We start from the raw sequence: 24,780 nt of genomic DNA, 5'->3' as shown, positions 1-24,780 counted from the left end.
TTCACAGAAAGAGTGATTGGGCATTGGAATGGGCTCCCTAGGGAGGTGGTGGAGTCACCAACACTGGAGGTGTTTAAGAATAGAATGAATGTGGCACTTAGTGCCATGGTCATAGGTTGGACTCAATGATCTCAGAGGTCTTTTCCAATCTGGTTGATTCTGGGATTCTGTGACCTGTGTGTTTCTAAGTGATGTAGCAGGTAGCTGACCATTTTCCCTTGGAATATGGGGGCTTCATTCTGCTCCCCATCCCTGTCTTCCCACTCAGGGGACTGGTACCCAGAGAACAACTGTCCTTACTATTGAAGACTGAGGCAAAGAAGACGTGAAGTATCTCATCCTTTTCCTCATACTATGTCACTATGTTTCACCTCGCATGCAGTAAAGGATAGAAATTCTCCTTAATCCCCTTTTGTTGCCCTCTATACTTTTTGAGAGATATGGTTATCAGTCATGATTGTGCATGGACAAAGACTTTACAGGCTGGAACCTATATAAATATAAATAATATACTGAAATCCATGAAGCACAATTACGTATAAAAGTGTACATAGGTTCTAAAGAGAGTAAAACTCATCATTCAACAAGGTATCACATGATGGATACAGATAAACAATTCTTACACTGGGAACAACAGGGCTAACTATCCCTTCACTTGGACCCACTGGACAAAAAACAGAAGCATAAACAACAAGCCTGAAATTATTTGGACTCAGTAGGTGAACAAGGTAGACAAACTGGTATATTATATCCAGTCCTCCAAAAAGGCTAACTTTACAAAGCTCAGGAAGATCTGAACATAGATAGAGCTGTTTAAGAGGATTCCAAAGAAAGGTCTCACCAGTATAGCGTACACTAATAATCACCTTTTGCTACTGGAAATATACATCCTTGTATTAAGTTCTCTTTTCACAGACCTGCCCTATTGTCACACCCTGGCTGACCCAGATCATTATCCTTTGCTGTCATTTCCAACTGATAAGTCCCCAGCTTCTGAAAGAAATTCTTGTTATTAGTCCCTAAATGCATGACCTGACACTTTTCATTATTAAATGTAATCCTATTCTATTACAGGAGTCCTTTAGGTCATCCAATTTCTTCTTTGTATTGATAATACTTCCCAAATTTTGTCATCAGCAAATTTCATTACCACATTTCCACCATTTCTGCCAAGGTCATTAATTAAACTATTAAATGAGATCAACCTTCAAAAAGAATCCTTGATAAAATCTACAGACAATCTTTTTTCATCACAATTCTTCTTTCAACCAATGCATTGACATATGTTTTCAGCCAGTTGTCCTATATTTCTATCCATTTTTTGCTATTCTTCATTTTGACTAGTATCTTCCCAAATAGTAATGTACTGAACGCTCAAATGAAGATCAGATAGACTGGATTTTCAAATCATCTAAGACTGATAAAGAGGTTATCATTGGCATGTCTCATAGTTAAGAGTCTTAAAATGGTTAGTTGGCAAAGCTAATATGATTCATGTTCATATTACAAACACTATTTCAGAAGAATAGATATATGATCATCTCAGGAAACATCTTTAAAGCAACAAATGTTTTCAACACCTAAATGACTAGGTTGTCATCATAACCAAGCAAAATTGTGGAGAAACACAAACACTTAAGATAGGAATACAATTAATGTCAAGAATTCTGATGTTAGGGAAAACAGGCCTCATCAAAAAAAAGTGATTTCATTTTTTCATAAGACTGGTGAATAGAAATATATACACTTAATACATAAACTTGAAAAGGATTTTACATTCACATTACACTGTGATTAATAAAGAAGCATCATATGATATTGATGAAGCATGTGATAAATAGGGTAAAAGTTACCACGGAGAGTAACTGCCACAACCTTGTATCCTAGATTGACCCTGGAGTCACCCAAAAAGATGTTCACTGTCCTCTCTGGTGTGTATTACATTCTGAACCATCCAGCAAAGCCACCCGGGGGTGGCCTTTCTTTTTCTGTTGTTTTTATATTTCATGGAGTGGAATCAGAGACAGGAAGAGAGATAAAGTCGGGTGGAAAAATGCCAGAAATCATTCTTATTTGGAAGTTCTTAACACACAAAGCTTGCATATGCAAGTGAGCTTGAAATACCTTTTGAAAATGCATGAACTTACAATGCACGCAAAGTCAGATTCATCCCGGAAATTCAAGAGACTCCCTGAAATGGTGCTACACCATCTCTGTGATCAAGCTAAAAGACTGACAGACAAGGAAGCTAAGAACTTGGACACAATGTCAATGTAGTTAAGATCCAGTATAAGATGCTACCTTACTGAAATACCTTCAAGAACTCACAGAATCACAGAATATGCTGAGTTGGATGGAATCATCGAGTCCAACTCCTGGCCCTGCACAGGACCATCTCCAAGAGTCACACTGTGTGCCTGAGAGCATTGTCCAAACGCTTCTTGAACTGTGTCAGCCTTGGTGCTGTGACCATTTCCCCAGGGAGCCTGTTCCAGTGACAACCACCCTTTGGGGGAAGAACCTTTTTCTAATATCCAACCTCCATGACACAACTTCAGGCCATTCCCTCACATCCTATCACTAGTCACCACAGAGAAGAGATCAGTGCCTGCCCCTCCTCTTCCCCTCACAAGGAAGTTGTAGACTGCAATGAGATCTCCCCTCGGTCTCCTCTTCTCCAGGCTGAACAGACCAAGTGACCTCAGCCACTCCTCATAACGGCTTCCCCTCAAGGCTCTTCACCATCTTTGTTGCCCTCCTTTGGGCACTCTCTAATGGTTTAATATCTTCTGATATTGCAGTGCCTAAAACTGCCAAAATATTCAAGCTGAGGCTGCCCCAGCGCAGAGCACAGTGGGACAATATCTCTCTCAACTGGCTGGTGATGCTTTGCCTGATGCCTCCCAGGACATAGTTGGCCCTCCTGGCTGCCAGAGCACTGCTGACTCATATTCAACTTGCCATCAACCAGGATGCCCAGGTCTCTTTCCATGGCACTGCTTCCCAGCATTTCATTCCCCAGTCTGTCTGAACATCCAGGGGTTGCCCCATCTGAGGTGCAGAATCCAGCACTCTCCCTTGTTGAACTTCATACGGTTGGCGATTGCCCAGTTCTCTGTCAAGGTCTCTCTGCAGGGCCTCCCTGCATTAGAGGGAGTCAATGGCTCCTCCCAGTTTGGTTTCATCTGCAAATTTGCTTAGTATCCCTTCCAGTCCTGCGTCCAAGTCATTTATGAAGATGTTGAAGAGCTGAGGGCCCAAGATGGAGCCTCGTGGAACCCAACTAGTGACAGGTCACCAGTCTGATGTCACCCCATTCACTGTTACCCTCTGTGCTCAAACCGCGACCCACAACATGATGTGTTTATGCAGCTGTGTGCTGGACATCTTGTCCAGAAGGACACTCTTCTCACTGAAAAGTTTTCCATTTATTGGGAGTGTTTTTCAGGCGGTCCCAAAAGCACAGGTACAAGGCTTGATTCTATTCAACATTTTCATTAGTGAGCTAGTCAAAAATTATTACACATGGCTGTGGGGAGCATGTCAGGATGCACAGGGGATGTGCCAGGCCGAGGGGCCCGAGGGGACATGCGCAGTCACATACAACTCTATTGGCTGAAGAAGTCACATGGTACACAGGGATTTAAGAGTGGGAAATTTGAATAAAAGTTCTCTTTGACCATACCACCGCACGAGGAGCGTCTTCATTCCTTGTTATACAAGGACCCATGCTACATATGGCGCTCGAACGGGACAAATTTAGCTTATATTAAGTGAGATAAATATCCTGAATCAGGAGATTAGCCGGTGACTCCGGGATCGTCTCGATTTTTCGGAGATGGGAGTCTTTACCGCAAAAAACTTTGACGTCAGTAAACCCCGTGGTCTTAGTGGCATCTAAGAGACGGATAGTTAGTTAGCGAGCTCAAAAAAGATTAGGTAGTGCACGGGAGAAGAGAAGAAAGAGTTAAGGAAGAAGCCGAGAGGTCAGAGCAGGCAGCCGGAGAGAGCGGAGTGGGTCAACGCAACATCAAAAGCGGTGAGTCTGTCTGGAGTGAACCCGCACGTCTAAGACTGATCCCTGGGCAAGACGTGGCTGCAGCTCGGAGCCCCGAGCTGCGGAGCACCTTAAGATCGTCAGGGAAAAGCCTGTTGATTCCCTAAGTGTCGGTCGTTTGGTAAAAGCGGTATTCCGCTACCGACTGCTGCTGGATCACGTGCGAGAAGCTTTCGCTGCCACCCGTACCATCCCAGCCCCACCGCGCGACCCCCGCATTGCCTTTCTGCCCAGCGGAAAGCGCAGAGCTCCGTGCCCGCTGCACCGCCGGCCCAGCACCTAGTGCCTGTTGCCTAGCAACTACTAAACCCGTAGTTTGAAAGTACCCAAGAAGCGGCCGAGCCAAGCACGTGTGCTGGCCGCCCCTGCGCGTCTTGCGCACCGGAGGAGACTGGCCACCTCCTGCGGACCCCTGCCTGTTTGTGAGAACAGTGTAGACCCTTCAAGTTGAGGAAAACCCTTTCAGAAACCGCGGAAACCCCAAAAGAACTTTCCGCCGCTTTTCGCCGCTTTTCGCCCCGCGCGGCCCCGGCCGGCGCTAGGACCGCGCGGCCCCGAGCACGCCGCCGGAGCCGCTCGCGCGGGTCCTGGCCCCGCCGCTACCGCCGCTGTCCCGAGCCCGCAGTTTGCAGCCTGCGCCGGGACACCAGCCACCAGCGCCGGAACCCCACGGCCTGCCATCGCCGAACCAACATCTGCCGAGCCTGCCCCCGCGCCGGGAGCTGCCCCGAGCTGCAGCCGCCTCCAGCCGTGCGCAGAACCGCCCACGCCGCCGGAGCAGCACCCCCCTCGCCGCAGCCGACACAGCCCGGACCTCCCAAAAGCCGCAAAAAAGGACTGCAGTTAGCCCAATCTGCTACAAAAGGACTCAAAACGTGTGCTCCCAGCCGCTCGAAATAAGGTAACATAAGACACCTGTTTCCATAGAAACCTCTGATACATTGAAACAAAACTCAGACTCTAGGGTTTTGCTAAACTTTGCAACATAAAGCAGTTTTACTCTGATAAACTCTGCCTGCACGAGGCACACAGAGAAAGACAAAACAACCCACACCACACCCCCCCGCACACACTGCTGAAAGCAAGCACTGCACAACATGATAACACAAACTCAGGGATCATACCGAGAGACACGTGAGCCACGCAAAACGAGTCGCTGGGAAGAGACAGACACTGCCATGCGAACTTCTGACCCCCGGGTCCACACAAGGCAGTCCTGTTACAGTGATGGGGAGAGTAAATTAATGTATTCATCCCCTTTTCGCTGCAAATGATCAGCGACCTCGTGCACAGCCATGGCCGCAGCCATTTTCCTCCCCCACACAAACTGAACTCCAACCTTTCTTTTCCGGCCGAGAGCCCAACCCCGCCCCCCACTCGCCACCTGCACTGACCACCATCCCCCCACAGGGAACCGGTTTTGCCGAAACCAAAAGGGGGGAGGGATGGGAGGGATGGGGGGAGGGGGAGAAGGAGGGGGAGAAAGAGCTAAACATAGTTCCAACGGGAGGGATCAATAGGGCACAGGAGGAGAATTCGACTAACATGTGGGAACAATGTCTGGACGAGGCAATACGAAAGGAAAACCTGAATATTATTCAGGCTTGCCCAGGCGATATGAGCCTAAGCCAGCCCCCTCAGAGTCAGGCCTTGTATGAGGCCGCAGAATTCCTGAGGCAATTGATAAGTGGTTCTGGTCTGTCCTTAACCAATATTTTAAAATATTTGGAGGCATTGAGTTACACCTACCCACTCACTACATCTGACTGGAAAGAACTGATAAAACTAGTTCTCAGTGACACCCAATATACAGTCTGGTTAGCTGATTTCCAGAAAAATTGTTCTATTCATAGGAAATACCTACAGGCAGACACCATGGCACACCAGTCAAGCGGGAAAGCAAATTATAATTTAGATTCACAATCAAAATACCATAAAGAGATAGCCAGACAAGCCCTAAAGGCTATGGAAAACATTATCACTGCAGATCAAAATGATTATCTATCCAACAGTGAAGGGTTACAAAGTTATACTGAGTTGAATTTAAGATGTTTGGACCAGCTACAGTCGACTTTAAACAAGCAAATTGAATACAATGAAGCCAGAGAGATGCTGTACAAGCATTTGGCTTTTGAAAGAGAAAATGCAAAAGCCTTGCAGAGCTCTCCTGCAAGGGAGAACTGTGACTTTACTGAGCTAGTGCAACCCTATCAAAAGGCTAGCTCTGAGAAGCAGCTACCTGCCTCTCTAGCTGCAGCTTTAGATGCCCAGATGAGAACACACAAGGAAGTCAGACACACAACTAGTTGTTTTAGTTGTGGAGAAATGAATCACTATCAGGAGAGTTGTCCCTGGAAACCCCTAATTGCAACATTCCATAAACACCCTAGCAGCAGAGAAATGACTCAGTTGTACCAAGGGTGCCATACGCAAAACAAAAGATGTGCTACAAGTATTGTATTGCTTGTAATAGCATTGCTAGCTGTACTCTTTTTTAGCACTACTGTTCATGTGCAAAAGAGAAAACTACTTAAGGCAAGCCACACACCAATAACCAGTCCCCAAAATAACCATGTACCCGGTACCCCAAAGAAAGGTGACAGGTGGAAAACATTACAGATGCTAACAGCAGAACACGCAGTCAAAACACATGCAGAAGCCTTGCAGATTGGACTGCCTCTATTTAAAGGGTTTCTAGCAAATTTGTCACAAGTGGTAACTGATTCAAAAAACAATTCCTTTACCATTCTCTGTCACCCTGAGGATGCCCAGAAACCCCTCTTTCCCATCATGGTTTTAAGCAGTGCACAAACTATTCAAACTCACTGGTGGGCTGTACCTCCTCAGGAGATGCAAAATACCTCGATGAAGTATCAGACAACCATAATACATCATTATGCAGAAGACACAGTAATAACCAGTGCCACAAGAAATGAACTGCTAATTGTTCCTGCTGTTTTAACCAAAACTGCCCAAGGTGCAGATCTTCAGTTTGTTTCAGGAAGGATCCAACGACCACAATTCTGGACTTGCCATGGAAAAGACAACACAGCAAAAAAGTTCTACACAAGTGACGCAGCTCGAGGTAAAAAACATTTGTATTTACACGAGTTGCAGAAACCTCAGAAGGCTACCAGTTGCTTAAAACCGGTTTTAGCCATAAACAGAGGGAACCTACAACCTCTCTTTGTGTTGCTAAGGGAGAACTCCAACTTAAAGTCTGACAAATTGCTAACTACAGAGGCAAACCAAATGTTAGAGAATTATACCAAGGTAACAAAGAGCAAACAAAACAGGGGAGATCCTGAAAAGCAAATCTGCCTAGTTTTTGTTTCCAGCAGGTATGAAGCATTGCAGCTTTGTTTCAGTGGGATCAAACTGAGAGAAGTCGCTGTTAGTTCTAAAACAGCTCTTTCAGTCATACCCCACCACCTAAATCTGTGTAAGTTGCTATTGAGTTTGTAAGCTTGTCATTTAGGGCAGAGCACGACTGAGGATCTGGACAGAAGAAATCCTGCCTTTACCAACATTCCAGCTTTGAAAGGACAATTTGGATAGGATGACAGCTGAGGACGCTGGATTTCAAGATGCCCTGGCAAGTTTTGGTGGTAATATTTTAATCCATCTCCTTAAGCACAGATTGTGGCAGAATTCAACAGTTTACCTTTAAAGGCCACACCAGATGCAATACTGAACCAATGAAAGGCCTCAGGGCCTTCACATATGCATCTAGGAAAACACAATATGCTGCAATAGACTTAAATAAATCCTGCCACGGAACAGTGAGAAAACTACAAGCCATGAACTAAGCTCCTGTGTAGTTCTGGACTGATTGTCATTACCTTGGAAAATTTTAAAACAATCCTTTGATGTTATGATTGTACTTATTATGCTATGAAGTTGATAATCTGTTTTGAAAGTTAATTTCCTTGAGATATTGTTAACCCTTACCTGTTTTTTGAAATGCGTTCTGATTGGTTCCTGTGAGTTACAAAAGGTATGATTTGTACACAAATGCACGCAAAATCACATCCTGACCTGCCACAGCCAATGACTGACAGAAACTGAAAAGCTGCTAAAGCAGCAATGTTTAACACTATACCCAGAGTTTTAAAGCAAACAATTGCTTCATTCATTCTCCATCAGAATACAGGTTCTCTAAGAGACCATTCAAATAACAATCAATAAAGCTACATCATCAAAGTATGCCACACTGTCAGGAAACCACCCTAGAGAGTTAAATGCAAATGAGGCTTGGCGATCAGAGATATACATTTTGAATTGGACATATTGAAATTGTACATGCAAATAGATATACATTCACAAAACATAACTGCCACTACATTCACTAGACAAAACACAAAGGTGTAAAACACATGAGTTAGTTGCTTAGCAAACCTTTGGTACTCTAAAATGGATTAACATTAAAATTAAGCAGTTACTTCCTATGAAATAGGAAAATTCTCACGTCAAGTATTTCACACTAATCCATAAAACAGTAAAGACACATATTGAAACACGTGCTAAGTTTAAACAAAAGGGGGGAGAACTGGTGTAACCTGTAAGAACATCTGGAAAAAGCTATGTATGTTATCAATTTTTGAGTTGTGACAGTGCTGAAAGAAGCAGGTCTGAAAAGCAGCACACACCTCAGGCGTTTGTTTCTCCAAAGTTGCTAATCATAGTAAGATTTGATTTCAGGACGATGGATGAGATACCTAGGTTTGTGACATGGAGAGAAAGCTATGCCTAAAAGTTATAGAAAAGAACTCAAGCAAGTTTCTTCCAGGTGTGTAAAACCCTATTCAAATATGTGACCACAGCAACAGGAACCAGAGCAACGCAGAAGTTTGGAAAAGAGTTATGTTATGTTTTCAAGTTTACATTAAGAAATGACCAATGTGGTGAAAAGCAATCTCTGGAATGTGTGTGTGTGTGTGTTCATGTGTGTGTTCAGTACGGTGGCCACCGATGTATGATATGAGTGTGTGAATGAAAATGGTTGTGTGATTGGTCAAATAATAAAAACCAAACACCTCACAAATAACATTACCTCAGCCACAGGTCGCTTTTGAGAAATTGTAGTTTGCTAAGATTACCCTGTCCTTAAATAAAGTTTGAAATCCCCAGTTATAAAAACCCTCAGATTAAAAAGTTATAAGTTTATAGACAGTTAAGATAAGCCCCAAGTTAATAAAGTAATTATCCAAGTTGCACTACCCTATAGGAATATAAGGTTTTAAAAGGTTTATGTTAGAGTTAAGAAGCTAAGCGAAGCAATGCGCTGGGTCGCTGCGAAGCTTAGTAGTTTACAATGTTCTGGTTGTTTGCACTGTTTTTTACACTGTTTTTTGTGACTTCCTTAAATATTTGAGAGAGGGGATGTGTGGGGAGCATGTCAGGATGCACAGGGGATGTGCCAGGCCGAGGGGCCCGAGGGGACATGCGCAGTCACATACAACTCTATTGGCTGAAGAAGTCACATGGTACACAGGGATTTAAGAGTGGGAAATTTGAATAAAAGTTCTCTTTGACCATACCACCGCACGAGGAGCGTCTTCATTCCTTGTTATACAAGGACCCATGCTACACATGGCCATACAGTTAGCAAAATGATAAATAAGGAAAAGGAATCATGCAGAACAGTCTCTCTCACTTGCTAAGTTTGGCCTCTGTTTAAACAGCATTTAATTTACTAACGTAAAAGGCAAAGTTCTATTTGTAGAAAGCAAGACTAGAGGTAAAATCCACAAGCATGACAGATTGTATCCTGAAAAGCAGTGACCAAAAAGCATGTAAGAATTATAGTAGACTACCAACTAAACATAAACATCTGGTGCATTGCTATCACTGTGCTGTATAAAGTACTGGTGAAAGTAATCCAGGGAGATTGAACTTAGGTCTAGGAGTTATGTCTAGAAAAAGTTGCTGAAAATTCAGCAGTATTGAAAATATACAGAATATCTCGAGGGTTGTAGAAAATGCCTTTCAGTGAGAGAAAAAATAGATCCGTCCATTTTACCAAAAACATGAAGCTGTGAGATGATTACAGAATAAAAGTGCATTTGCAGGGAGGAAACACCAGGTGTTAAAGCTATTTAATCTTATCAGGAGAGAGCAAAGCAGAAACCAGTGGCTTGAAGCTGTATTCACAGAAACTTGTGTAAAAGCTAAGGTACAAGATTTCAATGATAAATGAAATGATGAGAATGTGTAATCTCTGAATTTTTTCCATTGCTGGCAAAAAGCTTCAATTAGAGATTTGATCCATTTTCAAAAGACAATGTGAAATGCAATGTTATGAGCAACTAGATGATCCAGTAATTTTGGCCTTAAATTTATGAATGCCAAACAAATAACATAATCTCTCTATCATCTGTCAGACATGCCCTGTATTTCTTACACTTCACCAAGAAAGATTATGCAATTTTTTTTTTGTATTTAAGAAATACTATTAGTGTCACTTTCTTCAGCAGTAGAATAAATCCTCTAATATCAAGAGTATAACTGTATAGGCATTTAAAGAAGAGGGAAAAAATCACTAACACACTGTAGAAATGCAATAATTATATATAAATAGCATTTTCACATATAATATGACAAGTGCGAGATCTGATATTTCAGCAATGACATGACTAATAGATAGTACTGCACACATTCCATTTCCTTTCCAATGACCTGCCCTACCAATGGTATACAACTCCCATTTCAAAACTGATGGATCACAAAATACTGGATTTTAATCCTGTCACTGGTACAGAATATTGCTTGTCCTGGGCTTCAGGCCATATTGAAAGAAATTTAGCATTTGTGGAGGAAGCAGAAAGAATGAAATATTTCTCTAGCAAGATATTTATTTCCCTTAGTTTTCAAAAGAGAAAGTGCATCTTGAAACTAGTCACTGACTAACTTAGAATGTTAAAAGAAATACCAGCAGAACTTAATGGGCAAAGTAGAGTAAAAGAACTAGGTATCAGATGGATATTACAACCATAGCATCATCTGAGGTATATGACAGACTAAAAAAAAATATGTATTTAAACCTTAAAAGAAAGCCAGTGGAAACATCTGAAGTGCAAACAAAGTAAAGAATTACTGTTGAAAGCAATGTTTAGACTAGACTAGATTAGAATAGAATAGAACAAAATATTTGCAATTGGAAGGGACCTACAACAATCACCTTGTCCAACTGCCTGACTACATGACGGCTGACCAAAAGTTAAAGCATCATCCAAATGCCTCTTAAACACTGATAGGCTTGGGGCTTTGACCACACTCTAAGAAGCCTGTTCCAGTGTCTGACTACCCTCTCAGTAAAGAAATGCTTCCTGATGTCCAGTCTAAACCTCCCCTGGCACAGCTTTGAGCCATTTCCATGCATCCTGTCACTGGATGCCAGGGGCAAGAGACTAACACCTCCCTCTCCAGTTCCCCTCCCAGGAAGCTTTAGAGAGCAATGAAATTACCCCTTTAATTCCACATCTCCAAACAAGACAAGCAAAAAGTCCTCAGCTGCTCCTCATAGGACATTCTTTCCAGCCCATTCACCAGTTTGTTGCTGGACATTAAGGTGCTGGAGCACATCCAGTGAAGGACAACAGAGCTGGTGGAGGGTCTGGAGCACAAGTCACATGAGGAGCAGCTGAGGGAGTTGGGGTTGTTGAGCCTGGAGAAAAGAAGGCTCAGGGGGAACCTTATCACTGTCTATAACTACCTGAAAGGAGGGTGTAGCCAGGTGGGGGTCAGTCTCTTCTCCCAAGGTAACGAGCCATAAGACAAGAAGAAATGGCATCAAGCTGCACGAGGGAAGGTTTAGATTGAATATTAAGAGAATTTTCTTCGTGGAAAGGGTTGTCAAGCATTGGACCAGGCTGCCTAAGGAAGTGGTTGAGTCACCACTCCTGAAGGTATTTAGAACACATGTAGACACATGTAGACACATAGGGACATGGCTTAGTGGTGGATTTGGCAGTGCTAGGGTAACAGTTGGACTCCATGATCTTCAGAGTGTTTTCCAACCTAAACAATTCATGATTATATGAAAAAATTACATAGATTGTGTGATTTATTCCAAATATGGGATGGACATTCATAAAAAAAAATGCAACAGACTGTTATGGGATTCACTCCTGAGTGGGATAGCAGACAAAGAAGACAAGAAACTGCAATACTAATCTTCTCTTGAAAATCCTTAAGTTAGTTGTCATACTGTATTTACAAGGGTACATAATGTTTGGATGCTAATGACATTAACAATTATTTTGCAAAGTCACTTTAGGAAGCATGGACTAGTAGGAGGAACCACTTGCCACTGGTTAGAGGTCTTCAGGACTCATGTTCAAGGAACATTTTATACCAAACAGTAATCCCTCACAAAAAAAGCATATGTGCATCAAGCTTGTACTGGGGTAGATTAAAAAATATTAAAACACTTTAACAACATATAGGTGTTCTTTTATGTTTCTCATGAAAATGCCTCTTCAATTAAACACTTTATAATAAGTAAATGAAAGACTAATTTCTTTTCTTCTTCTAAAGTTAATTTTTTTTTCCCTGACAGGTTCACATGCACAAAGATTAGCAGGGTCTGCACCAAAGGCATATAGCAAATTTAACAGCAAAAATTACTTTGGGGGGAAAATTAAAACAAAAGGGGTGGGGAAGAGAGAAAGAGACAAAGAAAGGGAAAGGGGAAGGAAAGACTCCACAGTGGCCTGAGTAGGGAAGAAAGGGGAGTTTCCAGACAAGTGTCCTCCCCAGGAGGTGTCCAGCAATTTGCTTGAAAGTTTACAGAGATGGAAATGAAAAACAGACTACAGAAATGGAAAGAGAAGGTCCTTAGCACTACAAAGGCTAAGGGTCCAAAGGCAGTGTGCAACATCGCTGAAACATGCCAACATCAAACCATAGGAAAAAAATCTGAGTAAGTGTGAAGAGTAACAGAATTGAACTCAAATAGAGATTCTGGGTTTTATCAATTAATTCAACAACTTCAGTCATTGGGGGAAATGTGTCTTTTCATTTGGCTTCTTGTTGCTAATCAATTCCTAATTACTCAAACATATTGAATAATATATTGACCTCCTCTCACTGTTTGTGCCATATAGGTTAATGAATGACACTGTAAAGAACACAGTATCACACTTGGAGAACAAGGGATTCATGTATTATTCACTCTACATAAATATATAGTCACCCTTTTTTGGATCTAAGCCAGATTTTGGGACTTGCAGGTTGTTTGTGTGAGGAGATGCTGATAATGCAACCTTGTTTATTTACATCAACATTAAAAAAAAATAGAAAATCCTCTTTCTGTGATCAGAGAAAAAAAATAAAGTCTCTTAGTTTGCAGCTCTGTCCTGGAATTCTCAGTCTGAAAAGCTTCTTTTCTGAGGACCACATTCCCAAGAATGGTTCAGGCTATGCCTGGTACTTCGTTGGTAGCTCCCCTCTTTTCTCCTATGACTTTTCTGCCTTAACAACACAACAACCCAAAAAAATCTCACCAGCCTTTCATCTGCTTTTCTTTCATACCCAGAAATATGTATGCAGGTTTGGGAGTGAGGCTGCAGTCTAGTTCTTTGAAGAACTAACTGCTTTATTTTTTCCCCTGTGGTTTTGCTCCTCTGTCTTAATGCAGAAGCAACACATTTGGAGGAGGTGAGGGGCTTGAGAGGTGAAGGCACTGAACATAAAAAGGAAAATGCTGTTGTGTAGGCAGAGCAGGGAAGAGGACAGAAGAAGTCATTGTACATAAACAAAGAAAAACCACATGCCTAAGGAAAACACAGAAAAGAAAGAAAATAGACTTGAAGAGAGGAAACTGAAACTGGAGATTCATTTGAACACTTAGCCATGATCACAAGTCTTCTTCTCCCATGGTACCTACACCCCAGTTCAGTAACCTCGGGGAAGACAATGCCTTCCAATATGCTACACTGAAAAAATTATTCCCAGTTTTGTTTGTAATGCTGAGAAAAAGGAGAACAACATTCTGAAATTGTGCTTTGTTCAGCTGAAGATAGAAGTGGCTTTCTGTCTTCTGCTGGTCTTTTCCTAAGGTAACCTAATTTCTCCTGATCAGAGATCTAGTGATTCATTCTGGCTTCTGCCAAATGTCATGGCAGCCAACAGTCTGTCGTAGCCTACCTTCTTCCATGCTCTGCTATTCCTGTGAGGGTAGCTGGGACAGGTCCTCAGGGAAGGGTATTCTGACTTTGAGGAAGGAAAGGCTGAGGTCCTTAGGTCATATTTTTTTTCTGCTGGTTTAATCATTTCATACCAAACAGGAATCAATCTTCAGAATTACGATGGCTGAGTTCTTTGTTTTACAGACCTTGGTTTAAATTGCTAGACCAGCTCTTACTTATCTCACTCCTGTCCAGACCAGTGAGTCAGACAAAGAAGAACTTTTTTCTGTTGAAGTAATTGAAAAAGAAGGTTACGTGGAAACACACCAGATACACAGAAGACTCAGTGATACACCTATAAACCTGCACAGAATGAAAACAAATCCTGCACATAGACACAGAAGCAAAAAACCAAAATGCCTGTCTGACCTTTATGCTCATTTAGAGCCTATGTCAATAGATGAGGTGAGATTTGAGCGGGTACTTAAATTTGGTGCATATCCTCTCCTGAGGTCTACTCTAAAAGTGCAGTTACTCTAGTTCTCCGGCACAGAGTACAAGTGCAATAACAGCTTTCAAAGTTGCCAGGTAATAATATCATGCCAGGAGACATGTCACAAATAAACGCTGAATTGAAACAGCATTTGTAGCACCTTGGTATATCAAGCATTGATTCAAGTACCTTTCACAATTTAGAATTTTAATCCTGAACTGTACATATTTTCAGAATTTAATATTTTGTACAGGAAAAAAAACCCTATCAACTATTGCCTTGCTCAAAACCTTGGACTTTCCAAAGATAGATACACCACCTTATGTGTTTTATGACCTTATCACAGGAAGGGTATAGCACAGTTTACAAATCCCTCTCCAAAGAAGAGATTCTATTCCTTACTATGGACTTTCCAATCCACAGTTTTGAGTATCTTTAGATATTCTACACCATACAGTCAAACTCCTTACAGGAATATGTGTATAAAATATTCTTTCCAGGAACATGTAATTTGCTGCATCAGGGCCCGTGTGCTTGCTTACTTCATAGGAACACAAATGTGCTATTTTAATTCTCTCTTTAATGCCTTTATCTAAAGAACAACATTTTTCCCTTCTGGTCCATGACTAAACATGTGACTAAATTTATTACAATCTAAAGAGAAGTGAAAGCCAGGGGGAAGATGAGGATGTGTCCAGGGGAAAACATGAAGGAGGAGGTACTTGCACTCTGCTGCTAAATCTAGCATGAGTGGGGGCACACAACAAGTCCTTTACACAAATGGATGAAGTGCAGGAAACTTCAAGAGGGAAACTTCAAGAGAGAAACTACAAGTTCTTGCATAACTGTAGAGAAGTAATATCACTGGGATAGAGAAATGTGGTGGAACAGCTCACATAACTAAGAGTTGCAAAGGCTTTTTGTCAAAGGTTTTTACATCAGAGGACAGACCAACATGGGTGACACTGTGGTATGTAGCTGTCACATATCACCTGATCAGAAATATCAAGATGAAAGCTTCTTTAGACACAACAGTTTCACATGCCCTGGTACATTTGTGGACTTCAGCCACTCTGACATCTGCTGGGAGAACATATTTGCTGGGTGCAAGTGATCTGGGAGATTTTTGTGCTGTGTGGACAAAAAGTTGAGTTCCTCCTAATTAAGGGGTCAACTGACTAGGGAGATGCTCTGCTTGACCTATTGCTCTAACATAGCTAAGAAGTGGCCAAGGATGTGAAGGCCAAGGGCAGCCTTGGCTGCAGTAACCTTAAGATCATGGAGTTCAAAATTCTGAGAAAAGTGAGCAAGACAAAGAGTAGAATCACAACCCTAGACCTAAGGAAAACAAATTCCAGCTTGTCGGGAACCTGCTTGGCAGGATCCCATGAAAGACATTTTGAAACAAAAACTGAAACCTGAGGAGGCAGCTACTTACTTTTCAAAATGCTTATACAGTCATGCAACTTCTACTATGCAATGTTCTTTCACTATGCAGTACTTTCACTACAGTGATAATAGTACAGAGAGAGAATCATTGATCACCATATACTTCGCTCTTCAAAAATGTGAGCTAAAGTTAGAAGACTATGCTAGAGTATAAATATGAAGACTAAGTGGTGGTTAACATTTGCATAAGATATGCGATAAAGGCAATACAGACAATATGGGTTACATAATGCATATATTTTATATAATGAACATCTAATATATGTATGAGAATTAAAAAAAATTTGTGTTATCATTGGGCCCTAACTACACATACAACCATGTATACCAAGGTGGGAAGTCTGTTAGGAAGATATAACACCTGTAAATGTTCATGAAAGTGAATCTGGGGGGTTTAAAATTTTTGGAGAGACTATCCCTTGTAAAGTACAGATTTGGAAACATAAGCTCAAATTAACAAGTACTGGCAGTGGGTAGGGCAGGCTATACAGGAGCCAGAAGACTAAGCAAGGAATTTTACTTCTCTAGGTTTGTTGTATACAGTAGAGGGAGAACATTTTCTCAACAAGGCATGTCATAGCTTGTTGACTAGGCTTCTACTCTGAAATATTTCATAAAGGGATCTCTACTAATACTGAGGAAGTCTAGAGAAATTAGCCTTCTGTGCCTGAAGGTAGTCATTGTAAATATCCTCGATGTCCTGCTTGATGCTAGGTGTTTATAGAAAAGTAGATCAAATAATTGCACTATCATAAAAATATGGCAAAGGTACTTGTGCAGATAAGAAAGGTTTCTTTAATATAAATCTGAATTTTGAACTTCACGAGATACATGATGATATTAAACTAAATCAGAAAGAATCCCTGTGGTTGGAAAAGTAAAAGCAGAATATGGATTTATCTTACCTCCATTTCTCTCTGACCATTAGTTGGATTCCTAAACTAATAAATAAAGGAAAAAATATTAATGCTAATATTTAAATATTAACTTTGTTTACTTTAAAAAAGTAGAGTCTTCTTTTCTTACCTTTCTTTACCATTTAATCATTTCATTTGTGCAAGGAACAACATCTAGGATGAACTCATTCTAGGATACTTATGAAGGCAAGAAATATATAATTAAAATTTGCTTGGGTACAAACTGCAGGATCAGATTCTTTGTAAGTCAGAATTTAAAGAAGAAAAAAAAATCTGGTGGATGTAAGACAAGTTAGAGAAATGTTTAATAAAAGTTGTTTACACAGCACTATTATAAAAATATAGATGTTATGTATGTGCATCCAAAGCACGTCACAGCACCAGTCTAAAACACTTAATATCCCCCTATAGATGACAGTTGGATGATAATTTTTTGCTTACTCTGTTGAGTTTTTTCCTATTTACATGCCTTGAATATGTACAAGGTTTACTTTGAAAGAGGTGATGCATTCCCTCTGTGCTTTCCATATTGAGAAAGGTATTTTGGATGTGTATCTGTTTTATCTTTATTTGAAAGGATTTCACAAATAGATTGTTTTATACTTTTCTTCATGATCAAAAGAGAAAAAGACCTGGATAAGGTATGATCAAAAGAAATTTAAAAACAATCCCAGAATACTTAATTTGAGCATAAATAAATAAATAAGTGCAAGTCAGATAAGACTAAATAGACAGATGGCAAATAAAAACAACATATAAATAACAATTAACTTATGACTCTGCCTAAGACCTTTCATGCACTACAAAGAATCTACAAAGATAAAATCAGTAGCAAATAGAGGTTTTACTCTTTCAATGTAAATTAATTTTTTCTGCCTAGAATTGAAAAGATATTTACTAAAGATATCTTGTTTCTGCAATTTTGCACGGACTCTTACAAAATATATATCTATTACAGCTTGATATGCAGAACGATTTTTAGAAAGAAAAACCAACAGAATAACCAGCATCCATGCGATAGAAATGTCCTTGGCTTCAACATATAAAGGTAAAAAAATAAATGTTGAAATGTCAGTATCCTTAGTGCAACATTTTGTACAAAAATATTTATATTAAAACATTACAAAGTGTTTAAGCTCAGCAATTGATTCGATATTGAGCACTATTTCAAAGGCTGTGCCTTTGTCTTTAGAAATTATAACAGTACAGAAAATTTCAAACCTGTAAAGATTTATGGATACTTTAATGAGTAATTGGACACAACTTCATCAAATTTACAGGATTGAAAAGTTTATTTTGCTTATTATGCATGTGCTAAGGCAATTATAGTGCTGTAAATATTTAGGAATTTATCAGTGGGATGAGCCAACAATTAAGTAAATGAACAAGAGGTAACAAACTCAATGGCCAGTATTTACTTACTATTTTAAATAATCTCTAATATGCCCTAGATAATCACCATATTACAGCGTGGAATTCACTCAACATCAAATAGAGGATGACTTATATAAGAAGTGAATTTAAAAGCTTTGTGAGAAAAACCCTTATGGATCTCTCTCAAATCAGTGGAGAAAATAAAGTCCTCAAGTGAAAAGAATTGAACAGTTTAATTAGGGTTGAACTCTGAACCATCCGTTAAAGGGCCTTCCAACTAGCTATAATGGAAGCCTAGGGCAACTTGGGAAACGTAAGCACTAAGAACATCCGCCTCTGTCAGTATAAAATTGGAACTGTAGCTGCTGAAAGGTTATTACACCTGATGGTGCAAAACTTTAAAGTAATTATCATTAAGTTTGAAAAAGAGAGAGAGAAAACCCCTAAGGTTATATCCAGATGGATTAAAGTGGAATGGAAAATAAATGGTTACTCACATCTGCCAGTCTTGAACTTTAAAATAAGGATTAGCGAATGCATTTTCTAGGATGTCCCAACTGATTTACAGATTTATCATTATTATCTAATATTAGTATTACCACTGAACCCTGAGGGCACTGTCAGACTGTTCAACAGTGTTCAATATCTTCACAAGACAAGGAAGACAGGTAACATTTGGGTGGGGGATAGAAGACTAAACTAATAACATATATGCCAAATCACTTCTCTACATGCAGCTATGCAGCTGATAATTTGGGTGAGTGTGGGCCATGAGGAGTCCAGGACCAAATTCTGAGCACAAGTGCTCTCCCCTGCATTCATTGAGCACTGAGGAACTGTGGACATTTAAAACAGGAAAAAAACCAGGCTGAACCTGAATAGGTATGAGAGTGAATTAGGACCAAAAAATAAATCCACATGAGAGAAGGCATTACAAAATTGGAACTAGAAGTGCTGTGGGTAACAACAACCACAAAACAGTAGAAACTAGACAGTGAAACCACAGCTGGGTTGGCAAAACCAGCAAGACAGACCGAAAAACAAGAGCCAAGGAACAGAATGCAAAATAGAAAGAACTAAAGTGGTTAGTGAGCAAAATTAGCTGTCAAGGCATAGGGGCATTGAGATTGGGAAGGGATCTGGAAAGGACATGTGGTGAGGCAGTGGGATCTCGGATCCTAGGAAGAGCTGCGGTATTAGAGGGAATTATTGCAAGGCACTTACTGTGCCGTGGCTGTAGGAATGCAGGCAGAGGAAGAACAGGAAGACTAATGAGAAGCAAAGACAGACTTGAGACTAAGCAAAGAAATGGGGAAAAAGATAGGGTCTGACTGCACCAGAAGATTAAAAGTGGAATAGAAAGTATGGCAAAGTCTGGAGTGAGGAGAGCAGCTGGATAATGCCCTGGTGCATCCTATCACCATGAAAAGGCAGAGGAAGTGTTTTGCATAAAAACTACCTGGTCAGTTGAAAAGTCTCTTAGTTATTCAATAAACTACTTAATAAAGAAGTCATTTGATCAGCAGCTAATGCAGTCAAGTGTCAAGAGAAACCATGCCCATTCTTTATGTACTAATTTCAAAGCTCTAAGCATAATATCTCAGATTCTCAATTTGTAAGAAAATGCTGGACCCCAATACCAAGATAGTGGTCTCCAAAATTGAAGTTCACCTTATTCTCTACATCTGGCAGTGATAAATGACCAGTACGGCTAGAAAAACTTAATGTACTACTTAATCACAAATACCTATTAGCCAAATACTCTGGGGTCACTAAGGAAAAGGTTTTAATTTGAGTTTGGTCTGTTTATGGACATGATTACTTGACATAGTCATCAGTAAAAACAGGAAACAGCCTTAGTAGCAGCTTACAATATTCTCCATCTTCTGCTTTTAGAAAAATTATACAAAGCTACACTTTTCCATTGGAAAATAACACACTTCTCAAGCACATGTAGCAATACAGCAGCATTTTGTCTTTTTTGTGTTTTATACTGGGGATGTATTTATCTTTCAGCATGATAAATAACAAGTTCAACAGAAATGTGCACATTAAATGATGCCAGAGCATAAAAGTGGCAATGCTGGTTCATATTACAAGAATATAAATAGATAAAATGTATGATACTTCAAAGTATTTTCAGGAACTATATATTTTATTATTGGTATATAAGTAAGTGGTAAAACATGAAGAAGATAAGGCAATTTTCAGTGCTATAAAATTTATACAAACTAAATTATTTTCATATATATGAGTGAAAGGAGAAAGAGGCAATACCTCATAAATGAAGCACATTACCATAATTTTCTACATGCCCTAAGATATCTACACTGACATATTAACTTCCATTCACTTGTTCAAAACATTTCAGCTTTCCGGGGAAAAAAAAAAGATGAGAAGTGCTTTGCAAATTTCTCTTTAAGATTTCCTTCAAAAGACTTTATTATTTTTCTAGTGTGTAAAAGAAAATGTGGTTTATGCATTACTAAGAAATAATGTGAACCTCTGGCCATATCTATTGGCTTCCATCAGTCTGTTTAATTATCCTGGCCCATAGGTTTTTATCTTGGCTGTTAATCTTGCCACTACATACCAGACCTAGCAAAATCTGAGAGAGTAAGCACAACCTCCCAAGTCATAACATGGACTATATATAGCATGTGATCAGGAACACAAAGTAAATTATTATTAATTATTAGAAAAATCTGTTTTCTCATCCAGCAATGTCCTAGCACTTTAGGAGAAGCCTGAAGTTACATAATTTTAAATTGCAGCTTTGACTGCCAAGTTAATGGCATCCTTTCAAATATGGCATTTCACTCAAAGATAGTTTAGCCTTTGGTCTTCATTCAGTTATTGTCACTGTTCTAGAACTTTTCCTCTCTTTGTGGCTGTCATTACAACAAGGATTATTTTTAAAATGTAGCATAATTAATTTGCTAAAATATCTTAAAAGTAAATAATTTTTAGATGTTTTAATGTTTTTTAAAAGGAATGCTACTGTATGTATTCTATGTTTCATATTTATGTTACAAATCATATCTGTGTGGATATATATACCCTACTAAGCATTTGATTTACAATAAGAAAAGGCTGTAATGTTTTGGAAAGCAATCGTTCAATCTTTCCTAAATTACAACCTTAACTGTTACTCTACAAGTGTTTCTATGCATCTGTAACAAACATTAGGAACAGCATGATTCTGATTACATATTTTTTTCTAGAGATCATATCTTGCTTCTCTAAATCACTTGTCTTGAGGCTCTGACAATTTCCAAAGCAGAGGAGCACCATCTAGTTGTTTCTATACCAAAGCTGCTGCCCTTTTCTTTAGAAGTAAGTACTGGTTTTGAAAGTATACTTTTCAAACATTTTTATTAACAATAAGATTTTAAAAAATCATAATTACTTTAGGTATATTTAAGCATGAACTCCCTTTGTCCTGTTTAATATTTATTTCTACATAAATGCAAGATATTCAAACAACTAAGAACATTTCATTTGCTTGGCTCTATCCTGTGTATTTGCAAGTAGGTGGTTAGACAGAGGACACTTCAGTATTGTGCATCAGCAGGAATGATCTCAGGAATCCTTTGCCCTGTTCTCAGAGATGTGAGTGAGACCTGCTAGCACAGTCTCTGTCAAAGTCCTCAGCAAAGGGGAAAGTAGCAGATCAGTAAGATATGGTTTGCTAATGCAGGATACACACCCACCGCTCTTCAGCCTTTCCTAAAGTAAACCCACCTATCACTCAGGGGGTTTAGCTTTTTTGCTTTTAACTGTACTATTTTTTATAGGAACACACGTGTTTGGGGGAACACAATCAGGATTTTTAGTCCCAATTTCAGCAGCATTCTCCTTATTGAATAGAGCAGAAATATTTTATTCAGACTGCAAGAAAATGCAGAGTCAGGATCTTTGCTGTAATCAGCTCACCTGCAGACTAATACTTCAGACTATCCACTAAAAATTTAAAATGGATAATTTTACCTGTGAATTCTATTGTTTGTCAGCATGCTTCCACGCAGTATATGTATTAGCACCATAAGAAAATAAGTACTTGGCAAAAACCTAATACTTAAAGAGATCTATATAAGCCTGCCTATAAAAGTGTCAGGCAGGAGAACTAAGAAGGTCATTGTATCATTTTTACAGTTTCCCAAGTGCAAATTATCTTCACACTTAAAAACCTTCTAAGGCTGAATACCCGAAGGCACTTGGAGATCTACACTATATTCCAGACATCAATTTAATAAATCCAGAAAGACTGTAATACACAGAAGAAAAACTTACTCTTGTAACAGGCCTATTTCTTTGCCCTTGGTTTTTAGAAAAAAATTTTAAGTTACAAACTAAACAGGCTCAATTACTGGACTGGGATGAACAAAATCCCCTATTCTTGGAGACAGCAGCATACGAGTAAACCAAAGGTGGAGAAAAGACTTAATGAGAGAGTTGCTATGGGAAGCAAGGAAAAGCACAAAGACAAACAACACTCTACCTCACTCAAAGCAGAAGTTTGTCTCATCCTACTACATAATTCATTTTTAGAAGTTGGCACCCTGGGAAACAGACGGATGCTACAAATTCAATTATTTGAAAGAACTGTTAGATGCAGCTTCCCATGATTCCTAATGAGGTCAGATTTAATATGAAATGAGCTAAAGCATTCTAATACTGGAAAAGAAAATGTAAAGCTAAAATCATCAAAATATATTTTCATGAACTAGTGCTAATGGTAGTGCTTTGTTGGCTTTGTTTCTCCAGGAACCAGAAAGCTAGAGAAACTCCATAATCTGACAGAAAAAAATCCTTTAAAACAGCAGATGGCATCTTATTTTCTATTTGGCTCCTGGAAATCTGCTGAACTTTCATAATCTGGACCCTGAAAATTATCCTGACCTGTCAGATAAGTACAAATTAAAATAAATAAACAAATCACAAAAAATTAAACACAAATATAGAAGAGCTAATAATTTCACATATAGAAAAGTTAAAATACCCAATACATTCTATAGAACTGTATTAGGACCATTGAGCCAACACCTACTATGTTTCTTAAATCAAAGTCTGGTAACCCTGAATAAGTTAAAAAGAGCCAGAAAAATAAACAGAGGAAATACTTCAATATCTATATCAGTCTGCCATCCTCACTGGAAGTGGAACAGTGTGTCAGAATATTAAAACAGTCACTGGCAAGTCTCCAAGATAACAGCTGGAACATACCCAGCAAAGTCATATATCATAACAAACAATCTCTGTAGGAACAGAGACCATCTAAATAAAACCAAAAATGGTTATGATGCTCTGCTTCTTGGGAAGACCTAGAATGTTAGCCAACACTTGCTCTTGATGACCAGCCCAGCCATGGTGCTCCAGATCACTATGTGCTTTCTGCATCCATGAAGCAAGTCCTGACTTAACCCTATGGAGTGAGGTGTCCTTTTACAAGGAATTTCTTTCACAGATATCTGTAATGTGCAGAAGGGCCTTCCTATTGCTTTTCGAGACCCCTTTTTGTCTATACCTCACAGAATAGTTGTTTCACTTTACTGTCCCAGTTGCTCCTGTCTTTCACCAGCCACGCTGACCACATTGTGTCAGTATGTAAAAAAAGAGGTTATTTGTGAAACTGGGGAAAGTTGAGAAAGAGTCTAAACCCCAAGAGAGCTCTGTCTAGACAGAAGCAAAATCCAGCATGGTAATGTCCCACTTTATTTCACTTCCAGTCTTTATTCATAGTGAAAGATTAGAACTGTCCCATAGTGTTGAGCTATGCCTAGGGCTACAGTTTTCTACCTAACTACAGATACACTCACCACAAGTGGATACACTCACCACAAGCGTCTCACTTTTTGTTCACATGATGTGGACAGCTGCAAGCTGCTATTTTCTCTTGAGTCCACAGAAACAGCCTGGGCAAGAAGACTGAATGCTCTAGAACTGACCTCCTCATCCCACACCTTCCTCTTCTAATGTCCCAGTCAGCTGCTGGCATTTCTGCAGATACTGGCATTTCTGCAGCTGCTGTTCCAGGTCCAAAGTGAAGTTTCCACACTTTTTTTTTTTCCCATTTGTTTTTCAAGAGGGAAAAGGCAGGACAATGGTGAGGTCAAAACAGCAGCAAGGGCTGTGTTATGACAGTGCGTAAAAGGAAAGTACACTCAACATTCTGGCAGTGGAGGATAGTCTACTGTGTCAGGGAGCAACATTAAAATTTTTGGTTGATTTCTGAGTTTGGATGGGGTTTTTTTATTGTTTGTACAAATCCCTACTTACTTACAGTTTACAGCTACAATGTTTGTTTAAGGACAGATTCAGTTTAGACCTAAGGTATACATTACTGTGAGCAGAGACTGA

General features: G+C 39.7%; 1 protein-coding gene across 1 annotated transcript in view; it reads left to right on the top strand.

The window, feature by feature from the left end:
- Positions 1–5,154: 5,154 nt before the first annotated feature.
- LOC135410695 (microcephalin-like) overlaps positions 5,155–24,780 on the top strand; it is a 61,642-nt gene continuing 42,016 nt past the window's right edge. The window contains exon 1 of the mRNA XM_064647402.1: positions 5,155–5,293. Within this exon, the coding sequence (XP_064503472.1) occupies positions 5,155–5,293 (139 nt within the window). The remainder of the gene's footprint in view (positions 5,294–24,780) is intronic.

The sequence above is a fragment of the Pseudopipra pipra genome, chromosome 3 (assembly GCF_036250125.1).
Source record: "Pseudopipra pipra isolate bDixPip1 chromosome 3, bDixPip1.hap1, whole genome shotgun sequence".
In the NCBI taxonomy this organism is placed as follows: domain Eukaryota; kingdom Metazoa; phylum Chordata; class Aves; order Passeriformes; family Pipridae; genus Pseudopipra; species Pseudopipra pipra.
The sequence above is the reverse complement of the archived record's forward strand: the minus strand, read 5'-3'. Positions and strand labels throughout refer to the sequence as shown.